General features: G+C 45.6%; 8 protein-coding genes across 8 annotated transcripts; 3 read left to right on the top strand and 5 right to left on the bottom strand.

Moving 5' to 3' along the window:
* Positions 1-230: 230 nt before the first annotated feature.
* Positions 231-1,403, bottom strand: LOZ57_003066 (uncharacterized protein; the record flags this gene model as incomplete). The annotated part of the gene is made up of 1 exon (XM_049252120.1): positions 231-1,403. One exon carries the CDS (start codon positions 1,401-1,403, stop codon positions 231-233), a length of 1,173 nt encoding a protein of 390 aa, XP_049109003.1.
* An 873-nt stretch (positions 1,404-2,276) lies between these two features.
* LOZ57_003065 (uncharacterized protein) lies at positions 2,277-4,460 on the top strand (the record flags this gene model as incomplete). Its single annotated transcript, XM_049252119.1, has 8 exons — positions 2,277-2,629; positions 2,815-3,312; positions 3,368-3,442; positions 3,503-3,738; positions 3,789-3,900; positions 3,963-4,067; positions 4,126-4,304; positions 4,390-4,460. The coding sequence occupies 8 exons, from the start codon at positions 2,277-2,279 to the stop codon at positions 4,458-4,460; spliced, it is 1,629 nt and encodes a 542-aa protein (XP_049109002.1).
* A 539-nt stretch (positions 4,461-4,999) lies between these two features.
* LOZ57_003064 (uncharacterized protein) lies at positions 5,000-6,052 on the bottom strand (the record flags this gene model as incomplete). Its single annotated transcript, XM_049252118.1, has 1 exon — positions 5,000-6,052. The coding sequence occupies one exon, from the start codon at positions 6,050-6,052 to the stop codon at positions 5,000-5,002; it is 1,053 nt and encodes a 350-aa protein (XP_049109001.1).
* Positions 6,053-6,426: 374 nt separating this feature from the next.
* Positions 6,427-8,790, top strand: LOZ57_003063 (uncharacterized protein; the record flags this gene model as incomplete). Its single annotated transcript, XM_049252117.1, has 1 exon — positions 6,427-8,790. One exon carries the CDS (start codon positions 6,427-6,429, stop codon positions 8,788-8,790), a length of 2,364 nt encoding a protein of 787 aa, XP_049109000.1.
* Positions 8,791-9,115: 325 nt separating this feature from the next.
* Positions 9,116-10,651, bottom strand: LOZ57_003062 (uncharacterized protein; the record flags this gene model as incomplete). The annotated part of the gene is made up of 2 exons (XM_049252116.1): positions 9,116-10,100; positions 10,158-10,651. The coding sequence occupies 2 exons, from the start codon at positions 10,649-10,651 to the stop codon at positions 9,116-9,118; spliced, it is 1,479 nt and encodes a 492-aa protein (XP_049108999.1).
* An 804-nt stretch (positions 10,652-11,455) lies between these two features.
* LOZ57_003061 (uncharacterized protein) lies at positions 11,456-12,238 on the bottom strand (the record flags this gene model as incomplete). The annotated part of the gene is made up of 1 exon (XM_049252115.1): positions 11,456-12,238. The coding sequence occupies one exon, from the start codon at positions 12,236-12,238 to the stop codon at positions 11,456-11,458; it is 783 nt and encodes a 260-aa protein (XP_049108998.1).
* A 976-nt stretch (positions 12,239-13,214) lies between these two features.
* On the top strand, positions 13,215-13,833 carry LOZ57_003060 (uncharacterized protein; the record flags this gene model as incomplete). Its single annotated transcript, XM_049252114.1, has 2 exons — positions 13,215-13,412; positions 13,462-13,833. 2 exons carry the CDS (start codon positions 13,215-13,217, stop codon positions 13,831-13,833), a joined length of 570 nt encoding a protein of 189 aa, XP_049108997.1.
* Positions 13,834-14,530: 697 nt separating this feature from the next.
* LOZ57_003059 (uncharacterized protein) lies at positions 14,531-16,574 on the bottom strand (the record flags this gene model as incomplete). Its single annotated transcript, XM_049252113.1, has 7 exons — positions 14,531-15,445; positions 15,508-15,634; positions 15,713-16,013; positions 16,116-16,146; positions 16,219-16,247; positions 16,350-16,478; positions 16,535-16,574. The coding sequence occupies 7 exons, from the start codon at positions 16,572-16,574 to the stop codon at positions 14,531-14,533; spliced, it is 1,572 nt and encodes a 523-aa protein (XP_049108996.1).
* Positions 16,575-17,611: the final 1,037 nt, after the last annotated feature.

The raw sequence follows: 17,611 nt of genomic DNA, 5'->3' as shown, positions 1-17,611 counted from the left end.
TACTAGCTACTGGCCCCTGGATACAAATCCCATAACAGCCCTCAATGGCCTATTAATACATTCTCACCTTATCGTTCAGTATACATAGAGTACATCGATGTCTTCCTTACACTTGTATATCCATGCTTTCATGGCGGTATATAGTACGTAAGTTTAGCTATGATGCTCCAACTAGACTTATTTGCAAAAGTATGGAAGCGATCTATTTGGCACTCAAAGTGCATGCCAAATCAGGACCGCGCTGCTTTCGCCGCTTTAATTCTCTCTTTCTCTAATGTTTGAACCTGTGGCCAAACTTGCCGTACCCAGTTGAAGACGTGGGCTTTACTGTTCTCCGACGAAATCTGGGATGCCCAGCGAGGCTGGCGATCAACTTCCATTTCCGCAGTCTCTCGGAAAGATGGATTAGGCAGTTGGTCGCTATTGTTCACCTCCTCGGTAGTGAACTGCACCCATCGCTTGAATCCTCGAAGTATGAGCGCAATATCCCCGGAATACTCCTCGGAAAGGGCAGTTGAGATTTCATTCCACAGCTCTTCCTCTTTAATCTTTAATCTCCACGTTGAAATTCTCTTGTCATACTCTTCCCTCTTATCGAAACGGATCAATGCGTGTTCTGCCACGGTCTCTCTTGTCATTGGCTCCCTACCATGCCATAAATCGGCATGCTCAGGGAGCCATTCATCGACAAAAGTCTGGAACATGATCCTCTTTTTATATCTCTGTCGGTCATTTGCTGTTTCGTAAGTAAACTTAAACGCACTTGGGTGAAAAAACTTTCCGCTGGAACACCAGCGATAGAGTTGGTCCATAGTATCAAAACCCTCCTGGTATTGCTTCAGGTCCAGTCCTAAGAAATCAAGCACATCATTTACATTGTGTGTGAGATATATCTTGCTGTATGCTCGATTTTTGGGCTCAATTTCTTCAATTCGGATGTGAAGGCCCTTGTCTGTGGCTGTCAAACCTAGCGGCCTCAAAAACTTGCCAACGATCTGCCACATATCCCCGTAAGCATCTAGTAGACACTCCCATTCAATGAACCCGGGGTGGCAGATATGCACGTCAACTTGAGCATAAGGAGTTTCGTCGCTGTCGTTATTGTTAAGAGAAATAGGAACCGCAAAACAGCGCGATTCGCCGAACTTCTCTGTGCGATGTGCCTTCAGAAGCCCAGCTACTTCGTCCCATGAAAATCCAGGGAGAGGCTTTGATACCAAGGTGTCTACGTCCCCATAATTGGCTTTCTCTGGAGCTTCTGCTGGCGCGACGACATCTTCAAAACAAAGCCGAAGTTGTTGGATGCAGAAGTCTCTGAGGTGAGAGTGAACTGCCTTACTCATTCGAGGGGTATGTAAGGCGGGAAGATCACCCTTGGGCTGAGAAAAGACTTTTCCACCCATAACAGCAAAAAGGTGCTTCGCTCTAAAATTATGAAGTGTTATTCCTCGCATCCGGAGTACACCCGTAGTCAACGTTTATATAGGGGCCCAAGAAAAGGAGGCTCTTCCGGAAGTAACGCGGCTGAGTCATGCCCAGGCTTGGCGCGAACGTGACATCGTCGGCGATTCTCCATGCTTGAGCCTCATGTCCAACCAGAACACCAAGCAAGCAAGAGAGCCAGCGAAGTGCTAACTAATTCAACTAATCCTCGGCTATTTCATAGTGGATTACGCATATGCATACTCCGTACAGAGTATGCATTTGCAGCTTGACCAAGAAACTCGCAGAACCCAGACCCTTGAGAACCGGTTAGTGGCTTATTCCGCGCGATGACTGGTCAAGAGACGGCGGCTGGGATACGGGGCCGACCTGCTGTTACTTGCCATATTTCGCCTACAGTCGCTTTCTCCGCCCGCCGTTTTCTACCGAAATTCATACTTTAAGCATTCTCCCGCCCGACTTATAGAAACGGCCCCGCAGACGTGTCCTATTCCGTCGAATTTGCGAGCGCACAGGCAAGCCAGGGAGGTTGAAGTGGCATGAAGGCGGTGAACAGCCCTTCACTCCCCGATCACCACTTGTCGCGCCGCTGTGGCTGACAGACGAGCTCTTGCAAAGTGTCTGCCCAAAACCTTCATGGGGTGACCAGTGATCAGAAAACTCTTGCTGCCAGGCGTCGTTTACAGTCCCCACGTATAGCTTCACACCCCATACCCACAAACCATGGGTATGCAAAGCTACATATACTTAACTAACTACTTAACTACCAGCACTTACTTCTTCCATTTTTCTGCCCTCTCCATGTTCAACCCGTTTCCCCCCCGCCCACCAGCATGAGTTTACCTAACCTGGCTAAAGATGTAGAGCAATACAGCTCCAAGCTCATCCCATTCATTGAAAATGTCCCGAAGTATGCTCATGACATTGCCCTCATACTCTCCCAAAGCTTTGCTATCAGCGGCCACTTAAGGATTTTACATGCCCTGAGGTACTCAACTGCCTATGAATCGTCATTTCAAAAGGTTACGGATGATCTTCGAGTCGTTTACAGTATCGTTCGGTATAGTGCGAAGGAGATAAGCTCTGGAATTGAAGAAATGAAGCGCACAGCCAAGGGCGTCGTGACTCCAGATGAGTATCAGAGAACTTGGAGTCGGCTATGGTCTCTCTTCTCCTCTCAGTCCGGGTACACACTGCCCGTACGGCTCAATCATGCCCGATTGATGATAGAAGCCTTAAATGCGCTCATGAAAAAGCGAGTCCCTTTACCAATTGAAATTCCCGGGCTATCGATGTTGCTACAATAGCAATCGATGCCCCATCCGAGCGTAGCTCTGTGCAGCACAGACTGACTGTTTATTGCAATTATAGAGAGCCTGTAGACGAAACTATGATGGCCCGACTTCGCACGGATTTCAACACGATACTCCTGGCCCAGATTAAATCCGAAGAGCAGCAGCGGCAGCAGCAGCAGTGGAAGGAAATGCCATCCAATCCTAAAACGCACAAGCGTCCTAGCCCTGCTAGACTCCGACCTTCTCCGCCTACTCCAGAAATTCCCCCTCCACCGCCACCGCCGCCATCACCGCCAGCACTGCCTCCCCGTTCTAAACCTTCAACTCCGCAAACCAAGCCACCCAAGGCGGCGCAGAAGGCAGCGAGAATGGCTCGGCCTTCCTCTTTTGAGCGAGGGTGGCCGGAATTAGATTCAGATTCGTCAGAAGATGAGGTTCATTTCTCCTCACCAAATGAAAACAGTGCGCTATCAGCATCCTCTTATGTAAATTCGGATTTCGTTGATCACTGGACCCTGGACGTTTTTGGGCAGCACATAGACTCATCGGCACCTCTGAATCGCAGTGGAGAGGGGTACGTATTGGAGTTCTCCCTGATACCCACTCCATATAAAACTAACTGTCGAAAGCTCTGGCTGTTATGCCTGCCCAGTGATGGACGCAAGAGAAAAACTTGAAAAGGAGTATGAGGAGCTGTGTCAACTGTATGCTACCACCAATTGTCTACCTAAATACTCTGAAATATTTATTCACTTTCTCTGTAGTGACTTTCCCGGAAAGCCTCAAATATCCATCAGTTTTTTTCTCCGTGATAGAGATCATCGAACAAAGGTCCTATGCACGGTCTACACTTCTAAAACGCGTACTGTGTATTCTGCAATGCCGATAACCAAGCTAGAGATATACCGTGATGGCTCCTCCCTCCAACTCTGTGTAAGGCACTCGGAAGGCAAGGACGGTTTATATTTATGGGCGGGTCTTCAGTTCAGCTCAATGGAAAGTATGTTTCTTCAATACCCTCTTCCCGACGTATCACTTAACAGAGAATAGAGATGGTGGTTTTCTACTGCTCCTTCTTAGCGCTTCGGGGACAAGATGGCAGCGGGCCTATTAAAAAGTTTCTAGACTATGAATTAAAGGACGAATTATATGTTTTTGGTGGGTAGGTAAAATCCAGAAACATCCCAAAATTGTTAATTATTATATTAATTAACTTACTTTTAGCAAAATCTTTGACGATAATTACATCCATGCACTTCGAATATACCGAGATCATGATACTAAGGCCATACGTCTACAAGCTTCAATACATGAAGGAGATTTAGAATGGTAGGATTAGTCAGTATCCGCTTCTCATGAGTGGGTTTTATTGACAATGGTTCACTAGGGTACCTGTCTGGACAGCGTTTATCCAACATTATCTGAAAAAAAAGAATTGGATGAGGAGGTCTGGAAATAAGATCTACTTGTCGAAACTACAACGTGTAATATTCATTGACTCCTCCGACTATTCTCCTCAAATAACACGGGAGGGAGAGCATGTTCTGTCCTTTACTTCAGAAGATGGTAAGTAGAAGTCTCCTTCCAAACACTTTAGAATTCCCATATATCTTTTCATAGTATAGAACTTTCAGGCTGACTCTTGTGCAAGACGCGAATAGCTTTGAATACCGTATCAATGATCTGATTGATTTTGGCACCAAACAAAAGAAGGGCAAATAATTCGCTTTTTGTTTTCGCGAAATTCATAGCCATTCATTCCTATTCAACCACTTTAACGTCTATTGGCATTTAAAGCTTTACGCGCCCTGCTGTGTAAGCGGTATTAGACGTTAAGAACGAAAGAATATGGTTTGCCAGGGCGATGCCTATTATCAATTTATCAATTGATTTGGTGGTGAAGCTACAAGTGAAACGGAAAAAAAAAACCCTTCTTTTAAAAATGAATTATATGAACTATCCCTACTCCTTTTTATCTCCCTGACTTTGACGCACTGGCGAGATTATCAGCTTCTTGGTCCTTCGCTCTTTGATCCTTTTCGCGTTGCTAAACCAAAGTTATGGTTTTATAAAATTGGAATCGCTAGAGACGTCCATCAAAATAGGTGGCCCTATTAAAAGCGGCATCCAGCGTGCGGCACCTAGATACTCATGCTTTTCTAGCAAAATGCCAGTTGAAAATAGGGCTTTAGTGTTGAAATTCTAGATTATTTCAGCACCTTTTTGTCTGAAATATGTAGGCTCTCTCAATTTGATTCTGCCTAGATCGACACACCCTCCATACCACCAACATCAGCCCAAAACTCCTCAAAATCAACTCCATGCTGCTCAAATAAAGCCTTGGTCTCCAACATGGCATTTTGCTGTCGTTCTGGGGTAAAACCACCAGGCCGCGTGCTTTCATACTGGATGATCTCTATCCAACGAAAAAAAAGGTCTTCTTTTCCCATAGATGTAAGTTTATTTTTAAATTTCACAATTTTATCACGTTCAGACTCAGATAATTCCATAGAGGGGTCCGAGTTACAAGAGTTGTCCTCAACACGCCAGATGAGCCAGCCCTTGCTTGGACCACCATGAACGACGACACAAGTCTCAAAATCTTCGTAACGTAGGAGATCTGCTTTAATATTCTCTTCTGCGTAAAGCATAGCACCAAAGTCCAGATCCCAGTCTGCATCGATAAGCAAATACCCAGTCTTCTGCAACCTCATTGGGGTGATTGCTGGTATAATGCGGTCCTTCATAGTTGCATCGTCATCACGGATCCATGCGTGAACCAGGCTCTCACTCCAGACTCGGCTTTTACGCACAACTATTTCAGCCTGTTGGAATCCAATTGTTCGGCGCCATTTGACCGGGCCAGAGATGAATCGAGCGGGCCAAGGTAAAAACAATGCAATGAGAAGATAGTCGAATAGAAAAGTGAGGGTTCGACTAGCTAATGTACTAGATATTAAGCTCCACGAGGCCTTTTTAGGGTTTATTGTGGCAGGGGAGTCGCGTCCCAGCATCGCGGCCAGGATATTAGGGTAGGTATAAACACCAACATAAATTCTATAAGCCACCAGGCATATAATCGAAAGGTTGAGTATGAGCGGTAGGAGGAAGATTTTCTGCTTCTCGGGGATGGGATGCCGGTCAATATGAAAAAGGTAGACATCACTCGGGGAGAGACCCTCAAGAAAGTCGGTCAAGGAGGACGGGGCTTGTGTGAACGGTGCAGGAACATCAAAATCATCCGTCTTCTTAGCGGAATTCTGGGTAGCGACGGGCTTCTGCTTAGATTCCCGTCTTAAGGGCTTATTGGCCATGGAGAGTAGGGGTTCGAGATGCCGTAATTCCTCCGTAGCTCCAATGATCTTGAGCTTTTGAAGGAATTGTCACATCAAGCTCTCCTAATCACCTCTGGGCGTAAAAAGAGAGAAATAGGATATCCCGACCGGCGAATTTTGTTAATAGAGAGATACACGGTGACTTTGAAGATGAGATCTCTGGCATTCGAGGATCGCGATAGTGCGCTAAGCCTTTTTAGGACAAATCGTATCAAACGCGTTGAAGAGACAACAATCGCGGCTTTGTTGCGCTCGTTGTTTTGCTGGTTAAAGGACGACATCGGGGTTTGGAGCATATTTGGCGCCATGTACACAGCCTAGCTAATTGTTACAAGAATCATCATTTGCTTGCAATGTATAATAACCACTTCCGCCACCCGTTGGATGAAGATGACACTGCCAATGAGAAGTCGCCCAGAAGGCAGGCCACACACCGCAAAACAGATTCATTTGCCTCTCGGATACCAACTTTAACTCCAAGAAATGGCGAAAAGTCACGCCTCACATTCAAAAACACACGAACACTCACAGGCGCATTCCAGGCAACTGCCGACCGTTCACGCACACCGGAAGATCCCAATGAAATTTCTCACAGATCAAAGATACCAGAAACTGGGAAAGGGGGCAGGGCATCTGTGGCCTTTCCTCCCTCACCCGTTTCTAGCCCCCCCGCTGAGCTTTACGAGACATATCGACAGGCTGACGTGGAACACCGGGCAGACCCTATTGACGACGAATTCGAAGTACCCCAAGCACAACACCGCGAGATGCGCTCCAATTCTCCGAGTCCAGGCCCAAGGCGACGTGAAACAAGTGGTGAGATTCATACCGGAGCTACATACAATACCAAGCCCAATATACAAGATATTCTCGATGAGGAGTTGCGAAAAGGTATACGCCAACGAGAAATGGATGACAGGAGGTTGAAGCGCGCAACGGGGAGAGAACAACCAGTATTTAGTAGAGCAAAGATGGGGCGAAGAGCAACTTTGTCCACTGAAAACCTACAACGGCGGAATGAGGAGGTACGCGGGGAAGAAGCTCGGGAAGAGGTGGTGGACCAGGGGACAGATCTTCCAGTCAACGTTCCTAAAACTTGGGGCACGCGAGGCAGAGCCACAAAAGATTGGTTGAGTAGGACTTATAATCAAGATGATCGTCTTGCCGATGAAGATGAAGAGGATCTATTTCACGACCCAGAGAACGACGTTATAGATTTTACGGCCCAATCTTTGCAGATTTCGAACAGTCCACCTGTTAAAGGAGGCTCTCGTAACTTTGACGAACCATATAGGGCTGAATTAATTAGCCAACCTCTGTTCACTAAACAAGCGTCAGAAGAATATCCAGTGAAGCCGCAAGGGGTCAACGCCCACCTCCACCGTGACAGTCCTACCAAGGATACTCCAATTACTGTATACAGGAGTGCGAACTATGAAAGAGCTAAGATACCCAATAAAGAAGATTCTCACGAGTTTCTAAGAAAATTGGCGCGTAAGGAAAGCCCAAGTATTTCCAACACCCCTGAAACAAAAGTCCCGGCGAAAACACCCCTTAACCCTAAAACACCCATGGTTATGGGGGCATGGATTGATACCCCTCTCCCCGAGCGATCTTCCAACCATGTAGAATCAACTCTAGAACCCTTAGAAACTATGCAAGAAAAACCCAAAGAAGCAGTTCCTTGTCTGGAAGAATCGAAAAAGGAACCCCCCCCTAAGGAACCACGACGAAGACGCTCATCTTCGATAAAACTAGAAAAGCCTAATCTACCGAAAAGTGCATTGGCTGCCGTGATCGAAGAAGCTATGTCTGGAAACAATAGCCTGGGACTTGAAGAAAACACGATTGATTCTCTCCAAAGGATACTTGAAGACAATTCAACAAGCAGTTCCGACTTGCTAGACTCAGAAAAATCAGGAAAGGGTCATTTATCCTCCTCCCAACAAGGCAACACGGAACAAGCAAGTGAAGAAGCATTGATAGACAGACTGAATTCTAAGCTTCGGTCACTTGTTCAAAATATCAGCGAGGCCAAGGCAGGACTTGTTAGCCTGGAAGACAAAGCTGCAAAAGATGCCACGCTTCTTGCAAGTCGTCGTATTAAGCAAGAAAGACCTCGTCTCCCCCAGAATGGCGAATGTGAAGCATGCGGCTTTCACGATGATGGTCGTCGTTATTTGGCTATCCCTATTCCTCGCCTTTGGCGCCTTGACTCAGGTAGCGGAAGACGACACTTAACCAGGTTAGGCTGGATTTTGATGTTTCTTTTTATATGGCAAGTTTTTGAAGCTCTCATTGAAACCTACCGCTACCATCCTTCCTTCCTCAACAAGCGACGCTACATGGCATCTAGAAACCCTGAATGGCCCGCTTTTGTCCCTGGTACAATCTGGCGCTGGCTCAATCTCAACGCGATATGGAGGCCAATTCGTGATACTATGTTCGTATGTGTAAAGTTTATTGGAACGTCACTGGGGCTGTGGGATCCATTCTTCGATGACTGGATGTACGGAGAAGAATGGTATGGAGAGAATTGGATTCAGAGATACAACCATCATGTTTATCCGGAGTTTTTCCGGCGAGAATCGCTTGTGCCACAGAAATTACACCTAACTCCCGGCTTTGCACGCCCTGTTGCAGCTGCTACTGGTGCCAGTGGTCGCGTGATGATTGATCCAGATCTGAGCATGGATGCCGACATGATAATATCATAAGTTAATAGAATATCTTCCTCGGAATACAACTGACCTCATACTATATCATATTCAGAAATATAATGTGCCGCTTCGTGGCAACCACCTTCGGATTTGATAAAAACGCCATTTCAGTTTTATTTTCTCTCTTAATAAAACCAATAAAATGGTATCTTGTATCCTATTATTCAAAAAATAGTCGCACAATGGTATCGGATTAATTCGCCCTATGACATAAGTGTGTATAAATGACTTAACATTGCCTGTACGCCTTGCTAACATTACAAAAGATCTTTCGGGTGCCATAGATCTAAAATACGACAGTAGAGCAAAAAATGCACCCGGCTTAAATCTTAGCCCTGTCCAGTCCCTGTTTCCACTGCAGGACCAACTGATTTTCGCCCTCCACCCTCCAGTTCTTTCCTTCCACCAACCTACTCTGTACTTCCTCCTCAGTCAGCTCACCCAAAGTAGCCAGATCCTTCCTTTCTACATGATCAGTGGTGTGATCCAGGAACAAAGCCTTGCCTGTCTTTTGCACCTGGCCTTGTGCTGCATATGTACAGAATTCGGCCCAGCTTTGGTAGCAACGCTTTCCAGCTTTCGAATCCGGCAAGATAAGTGCGAAGCAATGTGGTTTAGCCTCAAAACGCTCCAGAACAACGGTACCGCCAGCACGATGAATGTTACGAGCCATATAGATACCGTCATCCTCGAGAGCCTCCTCTCCTAGAGTGATAAAGACTGGAGGAGTTTCTGTAAAGAGATCTTTGGGAGCAGTAAGAGGTGAGACAAATGGGTGAGCGAGCATGTTAGCGTTGGCGTAGAATTCGACACGTGGTGGACTTGAAGGCCAAGTGGAGTCTGGTGGGAACGGATACGGCGTATAAAGTTCCCCAGGCTCCTGTGGAGGAGGGATGATATAGTCAAATTTTGCGTTCCGGAATGATGATGGTAGAGAACGTGTCACGTCGCAAAATGGGCTCGAGAGCGCAACACCGGCGGGAAGTTCGACAGGGACATCTTTGCCATGGAAGCGAACAGTGTACGTGGGATTTATCCGACGGAGAGTCAAAAGTGTCTGCAGAAGGGCGAGAGAGAGGCCCGCACCTGCAGAGTCACCTGAGATGACGATCTTATTTGCAGGAACCGGCATGTGGATAGCACCTTCAGGAGGGGAAAGAAGAGATAAGTAGGCAACCAAGGCATCCAATAGAGCGGCTGGAAATGGGTTCTGAGGAGCTAATCTGTACCGGACAGAAAAGCAACGGCTTCCAGTAAGTTCCGCCAGCTTGGTAGTTACTTCACGATGCGAGCATGGGTCCATCAGGCTAGATTCGAACGAACTTATTAGTATTGACCAAAATACACATTAAGTGAGTACATACTGATAGGCACCTCCGTGGAAGTAAAGTATCGTAATATCTTGATCCACATCTTCCATTAATCTCTCATATTTTGCCTGCTCCGAAATATCCGGCTGCGGGGTTTTTGCATTGGCACCCTTTCTGAACCCCGTCCATTCTGCCTGCACAGCTCGCACCTCTGGAACATCGTATGTTTCTGACCCTTCCATATGATATTTGATTGCCTTTTGTAGGGCGTGAAGCACGTCATCTTCAGGAGGTTTTGGCGTTTCGACGGCTGATATCCACATGTATCCTTTTTTCCCAGGATCGCGCAAGCTCCCTCTTTGCATACGAAGTGACGAGACACTGAAGTTGAAAAACGAACGAATAACACCAACAATGACTTCTAGTCGAAGATCTTGTTTCCCTTCTGTTGGCGAGAGGCGAAGGATATTCAGAACTGCGGTTTTTAAGACCATAGGCAGTCGCTGAACAAGCTGATGGATGAGGTTAAGGGTAATTTTGCGACCCATTTTCGCGTTTCGTTCGGGTGGGAGCTGCAAGCCTTAAGTAAATGAAGAATTTACGACAATCTTCTCCAATATATACTCCGTACGGAGTAGACTGACTTAAAAGATGGGGAGCGAGGACAGCAAAGAAGAAAGTCGCTCCTTGTGATACTTCTTGGCGGGCATGTGCCGCGGCTGCATTGGGGGCCTCGATTATATAAGCAATGCAGTGCATGAGCCGATTGAGTGACGCTGGTTGGTCGGCTTTTGTTCCTGAGGGCCCGTGCATGCATAAGGTCTGGTTTAAGCTTTTATGCGTTTTATGAATCGGGAGCCGCTTCACCGCCAAAATCTTGGGAGACTCTGGAACGATCGAAAGAGTAGCCTGCACCAAACCATTGCAAACTGTTCCCCCAGAATAATTCAATGATAATTACTATGCGGAATACTCCGTACCGGCGCCGAAATTAGAGATATGTACTACAATTCTCAAGCCATCACACATACCAGTCAATTTAACACACGGCTATGCTCGCTTTCAATATTTAAGCCCACCAGAAGAGAGACTCAACGCTCAATTGAAAATCTGCGTGATAAACTGACTAGGTTCGTCCAAAAAGAGGTGAAGCTACCCAAAACCCACCGAAGATAAGTTTGCCAGATAGGTCGTTTAAACTTGAGAGCAAGATCGGGGCCAAGTAAGCCTTTTCGAATTAGCACTTCACATGTTTCTTTCTCCTTTGTAGAGTTGATGAGAAGGTTCTCCGGTTCTAATGCTATAGCCTTGGTCTTCCGTTTGAAATCATACGCGAGTAGAGCCATCGTAGGTTAGACATTATACCAGCAAGCTGATATTAGGCCATCGAAGGTTTGGTGTTTGCCAAGTTCAGGAAATTCCATTTCTTGAAAACGGCGCTCCAGTTCGTCGGGGTTCTGACTCTTGAGGTCGATATCGTCATACGGCTGATAACCGTAAACCATATTATATAAAAGTGTCCCAACCGCAAACTGCTCAGTTCTAGCCCCACAAAGTCCATAAGTACCTTTCAAAGGTCCTGAGGGTATCATTCTAGCCCAAGGTGCATAAGAGCTTGTAAGCCATTGTCCAACAGTAGTGCAGTAGTCAAAATCGGCTAATTTCAAATTGAGGTTTTTGTCTAGCAGACAATTTCGTGGGTGAACGTCGTTGTGTGCAAAGCCCATCTTCTCAATATACTCTAGGGCGGAGGCAATCTGCCGTATCCATCGAGCAACAAGAGAGGAATCATCAAACTCATTAACACTGATGACACGTCCCGGCGAGCCGTCAGGAAGAGTCTCGCAAGCCTGGCGGCTAGTCAGACGACGACCTAGCTGATTAAGATCACAATAAGCCAAGAAAATATGATCTGTGAGAGCTAGAAAACATTCAATAATATCCACACAACGATCTTCGCGGTCATTGAGGGCATTAAAAAATGTGATTTCTTGGAGGAATGGATGTCTTTCATCATATTCGGAGTGCCGAACTGTCTTTACAGCAATGGCAGGGCTGACATGGTAGACAAGGCATGAGCTTCCAGTGCCCACACAAACATTTTTCTCAAGAGTATCAAAAAACAAGCGTGTCATGGCACTTGGGCACAGTGAGAGCATACAACAAAAGAAGAAGTGATGGAAAGGATGTGCTGAACCTTAACAAGCACTAGCTATTCCTATTGTGGTCTAACTAGTTAGTTAACTTACTAGGTACTCCATAGTTAGTTTGAAGGTTAACGTGACTAGTTGAAGCAACCCAATGATGACAGCTTTTGCATTTCAAAGCTTCATGTCAAACAACAAGGTTGTACAGAGTGATTTGAAATCACAGAAAACTTCAAATTTCAGAGGTGCAGCTTTGAATAAAAAACCAATAAATGGTGAATGCACATTGATGTGCTGTTCAAAAGATAACTAAAATTGAAGTCATCTCAATCCGGGCAGAGGCAGGCAGTGGCACAGTGCTCATATACCCCGGCCCTGGAGGTACTTGTATTTTTCCTACATATTTTATTAAATTTTATCCTCTCACAAATGTGACTGTATTACATCTAGAAAGTACCTGAATATGACACTGCCACCCAGTGAATTGATTGGCGCCTCTGGGTGTTACTATCTCTTCAAGCACTTGATTCAGGAGAGACCACAACTAGGTCGCGTGTGGTTGGCAACGTGCGAGCATACCCTAATTCTTTATAATGTGCCTCAGTGAACTGATAGTATACCAGATCCGGACAAGACAAATTTGTCTTGAAAGACATTCCCAAGACCATATTCTCAAACTTTAATGAGGACATACACCCGCGGCTTCGTGAATGCCCCTTTGTACGGTTACCGCATGACACAATCCCGGGCCAGCGGATATTTGTATACAAGCACATGGATAATGACTTTCTGAGTCTCATCAGAAAGCAAATACCTATGAAAGCTAGGAAGCAGATTCTAAAAGCTAGTTTGCGAGGGATTGCTGAGTTACACAGCCATGATATTGTCCATTTAGGTTAAGTCAACTCTCTTTACTTTCACAGCCTAGGACTCATTCATTCTAGATATTAAACCTGACAATCTTATGGTTAATTACCGCCAATCTGGTTTGAACACAATCGTTGAGAAAGTTCAGATCATTGATCTCGAGAACGCAGCCTATCTTCCTAAAGGAAGGTGTATTAAAGGGATGTTAGCTGGCAATGATAGCTGGCGCAGTCCGGAAGGTCACTTCAAGGGCGAGCTCAACAAACCTTCCGACATCTTTTCCTTTGCAGCTGTCGTGAGTTGTTCTTTCTTGAAAGAGGCTTCTGTCCAGCTAACCTACTCAGTGCATCTATGCTATGCTAGGACAAGTTATCTTCGGGGCCGATGAGGACTTACGGAAACATGAATCACGCGGTGCATTCCCTCACGTCATTCGTCTGCAACGTCAAGTTTCTTTTTTTGGCGATCAAGAGGGATTGAACGGGCTTATGACGCATGTTGGAGATGAGGAAGTCAACTGCAAAGTTCTGGGGCTTCTTTGGGACGATCGAGTGGCAGACTATCATTCCTACAGACCGTTCTCAAAGTGGCCGAATGACACTGAGGACGATTTCAAGGATCTCATCCGGAGAATGACAAACTTGGATCCTCTAAAGCGGACAACTGCGCGCGAAGCTTTGGAGCATCCGTGGTTTTCTGGCTGTGAAATTGATTAAGTGTCTCGAAGGCTTACGAACATTGGGCACAATTCCGTAACCGTTAACATTAAGCCAGGTAAGCCTTACAATAGCTCCCTTACACAGTGCCATAATTAGGCAATACAGCTGCATGAATGTCAATCCCTAACTTAGTTGCCTGCCCATTATTAAGGAAGAAGTAAATATAGGCCAGCACTCATTACCTTCACAATAAGTTTGATGGAGAAAGGACGCCATTGACCTCGGAGCTACATTAATCACTAACTAAATAGCATTAGTCTCTGGGGCATGCCTAGACTTAGACTATAACATGACAGAAAGGCAGCTTCATATCTGAAGATATATATATATATATTTTTGTATTTCTGTCTTAATTAAAAGTCTTTTGCCGGTACAAATCTTCAATTGCTAACTATGTAGAAGCTTTCTTTTAAATATAGTAGATTTGTATATAAAACATTGGTTACTAGATAGAAATGGGCAATTAGTAGTAGGTTAACTACGTCGAGTATATCCTAGCAAGTCAAAAAAATAACATTTCATATGCGGTAGCGTTTGTATACCGAGCATAATTTACCCGAAATCGGTAGGGTTTATTATGTTCAACTCATCTTTCCTCCGCACGGCTTGTATGGGAGCCCGTATTCTCATTTGACGTATGGTTATTTTGGGACATTAGGCCCGGATTGGGGATTAAACACTTTCTCTACAAGTGTTATACAGAGTTGGCCTTTATTATTGCTTCTCGAGCGCCCTCCCAAGCCTTCCGTCTTCTCGTCGTAAACAGCCGATAGATATGAGGGGAGTAAATGCCCCCCATCAACAAGTTGCAAAGCTTATAATTTCGCAGCCAAAACCACCAGCCACTCAACCCATAGCCGAGTTTATCTGGGACTCCAGTACACGCTGCTTCATTTGCCCATTGCATCCACTCATAACTCTTCACTCTGCTAGGATGCACGGTGCCTCGTGAAGCAAGATATTGGATCCAGCGAAAATGCTCATCAGCTTGCCTGTTCATTTCCTCCTTTGATGGAAGCCTTGCGTTGCCCTTCCAGATTTGCGCAATAGCCATGGAAGCAAGATCGTACACAAAAAATGCCGGAGATAAAAACGCAGTAGTGCCCATGAAAGCCAGCGAATCGGGATAATCAAGGGAGATGACGTTCTGATATAGCCATGGAAAAGGTCTCCTGTTGGAACCAGCGGATGAAAGCCACTTCTGATTAACATGGCGTGACGGGTCATACTCGCCAACAATCGAAGTGTCGAAGTCATATCCAGTACAATAGATGATGCAATCAATGTCGGGGAGTTGGGTGCCATCATCAAGCTCGACGTTGTGGTCACCCCTGATTTGCTTTAGGCCACTGACAGAAATGATTGTGCCCGCACGCAGTTCACCAACTAAATCTTCGGAGACAATAGGTATAGATTGTGCTGCTGGGGCTACTGAAGTAAATCTCCAGTTTGGCTGGAGTTCAAAGGATGAATTCTGCATCTTGACAAATGCATGTTCGAATATAATTTCGCCTATACGGGGAAAGTATTTCATGAAAAATTCCATCATAGCCGTAATTCGGTATGAAACGCTGTGGTCTGCTGGCTTGCCGTTCAATTTGCGTGGCATCTAAAGAATAAAAGCTTAGATACTCCCTCGTAAATTGCTTTTAGAAGAAATTGATCATGTACCACGAAATTCCCATGCCTATGTGAGAGATAGATTGCCTTTGCATGCCCAACTAGTGTGGTTGCAGTATCTGCAGCCGAATTCGAAAAGCCGAGAACCAGCACTCGTTTTCCATCAAAGTCCGTGGGTCTGTAGTGGAAAGTGTGCATGTGTTAGCAGGGATGGTCATACAAGCCGTTTATAGAGGGTTGAAGAAAGGCGATATACCGCTTATATTCCTGGCTATGAAGTACCCTGCCTTTGAATAGCTCGATATCTTTGACTTTGGGGTAATTAGCAACTGCATTGGGTCCTGTCGCTACAATGACCTTGTCATAGTATAACAATTTCGGCTCTTTAGGCTCATCACCAGGACCCGAAAGCTCCAGGCACCATTTCTGCATTTCTTCTACCCTCTTAATTCCGTGCACAGTGGTATTGAGTTTCATCTTGTCATGTAAATTGAAATGGGAAGCGTATTCGACAAGGTAAGCTGCAACCTCTTTCGCGTTGGGCAACGATTCAACATCTTAAGACTCAAGGGATATCAATTAGACCCTTGAAGTATGCACAGTACCTAAAAGGCTAACGGCTGTGGATAACGGAATATGCTGGATGTAGCTTTACATACCGTCTCGGAACGGGAAGTCAGTAAAGCATCCCTAGGAAAGGTATCACTTGTTAATGGAAAAAAAAACCATGTTAGCCCTGACTATATGTATGTATGTACGTACCCGTTGTTTGGATATGTTTACTATCGTACCTAATTTGGAACAAAATGGTCAACAATGACGGCAGTAGTAATTTTATTCCTTGAAGAATGCCGGGGCTTATATATATGAATAACCTAGGATCGATGACGTACTCTTTAAGACTGAAGTATCCGATCCATCGTTATATCGCCAAATACCGCCGATATATGGTTTCTTCTCATAGGCGATTGCATCGTAGCCTTCCTCGAGAAGGTTCTTCAAAGCCACCAGACCGAGGGCACCTTTAAGGAGGAGGAGGTCAGCTCAGAAATACCGAACATGGCAGGCTGCCACAAACCTAGCCCAATGACAGCGACGGTGGGAGCAGGGTTAGACATGGCGAGGGCGCATTTTCAGCAAAAAACCCGTTCTAACGGTGAATGGAAATGCTTGGTTATATATCCATATTATAACCTTCTCTGACGGTCCATCACTAATTAGGGGTCGGGGCATATTGATTTTGGCGCCAGCAGAGCTGCAGAAACGTCGGGGTTCAGACGGAATTCTCATTTTGATAGCCGAAGAGTGGCGTGAAGGCCTCGTAAAGGAGTGGAGTCTGCCGTCTCTTTCGCGGGTGCTTTCTCAATGCGGCCCGGCTAATAAGTTTTCAGTTGTTAAAGGTTTACCTCAGGAAGGTACCTGGTTAGTTAGTTAGGGAAGTTAAGTAATCTTATCTGATTGATCAGGCCAAGCTATCCGGCCCGAAACCCCACAAGCGACCCCTCATCAAAGAAGGCTCCCAGGCCAAGTCTAGGCACCGATAATAGAGAGTTGTCATAGCCGAGAACCCACTTCAAACCCTCGATTCAACTTCGTGGCACTGTTCCTTCTAGCGAGAAGGATACGAGGATTCATTCCCAAGGTACGGAGCATTCTTGGATGTTGCACAGGAGCCAGATGTCGCAGTGTCAATCATTTAATATTCAACCAAAGGGGTGGTCACCCTTAGGAATCGGGCCAGGAATGGAGTACTATTCGCATAGTGCTCATCGAGTGACACATTATAATATGGACTTGTCAAACTCCACACGCAACCATCACGTGAACTAAAGCTTCTTCTATAGGTGATGGTCATTATATCTATCATTAGTCTACCACCGAAGCAATAATTGGAGTGCCAGGTGCCAGCAACATCTGAGAATGTGCCCTTCAACGCGGAAAAAAGAGGACCTCACCTAGCACTCAGGTGCAAACTGTTGATGCCATTTCTCAATCTGCTCTTCTCTGACTTAAAAAGGCAAAGAGGTTGTGTATGTACACAGTGCAAACATCAACAACTAGAGCAATGGAAAATAACGCCGACTGTATGGTTTGCACACTATAATGTCCCGGAGGAACATGGGCGGGACATTCTCTTTTCCAGGGTGGAGATGCA

The sequence above is a fragment of the Ophidiomyces ophidiicola genome, assembly GCF_022830035.1.
Source record: "Ophidiomyces ophidiicola strain CBS 122913 chromosome Unknown scaffold_9, whole genome shotgun sequence".
Classification (NCBI taxonomy): Eukaryota; Fungi; Ascomycota; class Eurotiomycetes; order Onygenales; family Onygenaceae; genus Ophidiomyces; species Ophidiomyces ophidiicola.
The sequence above is the reverse complement of the archived record's forward strand: the minus strand, read 5'-3'. Positions and strand labels throughout refer to the sequence as shown.